This window comes from Penaeus monodon, chromosome 11 (genome assembly GCF_015228065.2).
Source record: "Penaeus monodon isolate SGIC_2016 chromosome 11, NSTDA_Pmon_1, whole genome shotgun sequence".
Classification (NCBI taxonomy): domain Eukaryota; kingdom Metazoa; phylum Arthropoda; class Malacostraca; order Decapoda; family Penaeidae; genus Penaeus; species Penaeus monodon.
The window spans coordinates 37,785,567-37,788,066 of record NC_051396.1 but is presented as its reverse complement, the minus strand read 5'-3'; the positions used below and the strand labels follow the sequence as shown (position 1 = coordinate 37,788,066).

The 2,500-nt window shown below is 27.6% G+C and overlaps 1 protein-coding gene across 1 annotated transcript in view; it reads right to left on the bottom strand.

Moving 5' to 3' along the window:
- LOC119578577 (neuronal acetylcholine receptor subunit alpha-10-like) overlaps positions 1-2,500 on the bottom strand; it is a 29,874-nt gene that overhangs the window by 14,217 nt on the left and 13,157 nt on the right. The window contains exon 6 of the mRNA XM_037926145.1: positions 2,366-2,500. This exon is cut by the window's right edge and continues 65 nt beyond it. Within this exon, the coding sequence (XP_037782073.1) occupies positions 2,366-2,500 (135 nt within the window). The remainder of the gene's footprint in view (positions 1-2,365) is intronic.

Genomic DNA, 2,500 nt, shown 5'->3' with positions numbered 1-2,500 from the left:
TACATACAAATCTTGCTCCCCTTGAAACCCTTCTTACAAGGTTGGGGAACTTATCCCTAAACAGGAGGCAAATCTTGACTTGCCGAATCTCTTTCTCTCTCTCTCTCTCTCTCTCTCTCTCTCTCTCTCTCTCTCTCTCTCTCTCTCTCTCTCTCTCTCTCTCTCTCTCTTTCTCTCTCTCTCTCTCTCTCTCTCTTTCTCTCCCCCCCCTCTCTCTCTCTCTCTCTCTCTTCCTTTCCCTCTCCTCTCCCTCCCCTCTCTCTCTCTCTCTCTCTCTCTCTTCCTCTCTCTCTCTCTCTCTCTCTCTTTCTTTCTCCTGAGGTATATAGTCTTTGGCTGTTCCTCATATTTGAATTTCCGCATAAAATAAGATAAAATAATGTCATATATTCCACCTTTTCGACATGGGCGTGAGTGGCACTCCATCGCCGTGAGGTTAAAGGTTCATTCGGAGTCGCCCTAGGTTCATGAGAGTTCGAAACTATCTTGAATTATAAAGGCGGAATTAGGTGTCGATTCATTATGATAGAATTCAGTAAATTATCATATCTATGCGGAAGTGGAATAGCGTTCTGACTTACACTTCAAATGCATATATCATCCAGTCTCATCGTGAAAGTTAAACCTTCTTCAGATAAGGCTTTGTTAGCGACCTTATCCGGGATTTATTCAGTATTTCATGTCAGTACCATTGCCATCACCATCAGCATCATAGAAGTAATAATGATGATGATGATGATATGATAATGATAATGATAATTAATGATAAAGATAATGATAATGATGATGATAATAATATTGAAACTAATAACAATTGTAATACTACTAATAATGATAATATGAACAATCATGATATTAGCAACTACAACAACAAAGCAACAACAACAATAATAATAATAATAATAGTGATGATAATAATAATGATAATGATAATAATAATGATAATAATGATAATAATAATAATAATAAAGGTAACAATAATAACAGTAACAACGATGATTAAAATAATAACAAAAGTGATAACAGCATCAAAAAAATTATAATAATAAAAACAATAATAATGATGATAGTAATAATAATAACAATAATAATAATAATAATAATAATAATAATAATAATAAAAATAATAATAATAATAATAATAATAATAATATAATAATTAATAAAATAACGATAATAATAAAAAACAAATAATAAATAATATAATATAATAATAATAATAATAATAATAATAATAATAATAATAACAATAATAAATGATAATAATGATAATAATGATAATGATAATAATAATAATGATAAAATAATAATAACAACGACAACAACAACAACAACAATGATAATGAAAGTAATAACGATAATAATGATAATAATAATCATTATTATTATCATTATTATCATCATTATTATTAGTAGTAGTATCATCATTATCATTATGATAATAATGATAATGATAATGAAAATAATAGTAATAATGATAATGATGATAACAGTAATAATAATGATAATATTGATAATGATAATAAAGATAATGATAATAATAATAATGATAATAATAATAATAATAACAATGATAATAGTTATGATAAGAGGAATTATACCAATAATGTAAACAATGACGATGATAATTATATTTTCTTTAATAATAATGATAATAATAATAATAATAATAATAATAATAATAATTATTATTATTATTATCATTATTATTATTATTATAATAGTAATAACAATAATACTGTTAATGATAATAGTATCAAAATATCAAAAAAGTAATAATTATAGTAGTAGCAGTAATGATGATAACAATGATAAGAAACATAATAATAAAACTAATAATAACAATAGTAATAATGATATAATAATGATAAAAACAACAGCTAATAATGAGGATGATAATGATAATGGTGATGATTATTACGATGATTATGTTTTCATTACAATCATTATTCTTATTATCTTCATCATCATTATTGATGTCATCATCATTTTTACTATTATTATTATCGTTTTCATTACCATCATTATTCCTATTACTATTATCTCTACTACCATTATCATAATTAGAAATAGTAATAACTTTGAAACAGCCACTACTTCTACTACTGCTGGTACTGCTATTGGTGATAATGATTATGATAGTAATTATAGCTATGATTATTATGACTAACAATTACAAGAGCAAAAATCAATGATGATGATAATAGCATCAATGATGATAATAGTAAAAAATACTGAAAAGATGATAATTTTGACAATGATACACTAATAATGATGATAAATGATGTCAATGAGCCGAATACGAATTAAAAGAGAATTCGCATCAAACAAAGAAAGAAGAACACTGGGAAGGAGAGCAGCTAACCGATGAGCGGGATGGACTCCGAGGTCTCGGGCATCTTCTCGGCGATGGCCAGCATGAAGACGCTGAAGGCGAGGAGGACGGTGACGCCGAGGGCGATCTTCTCCCCGGAGTCCGGCGGCAGACAGAACACCAGCA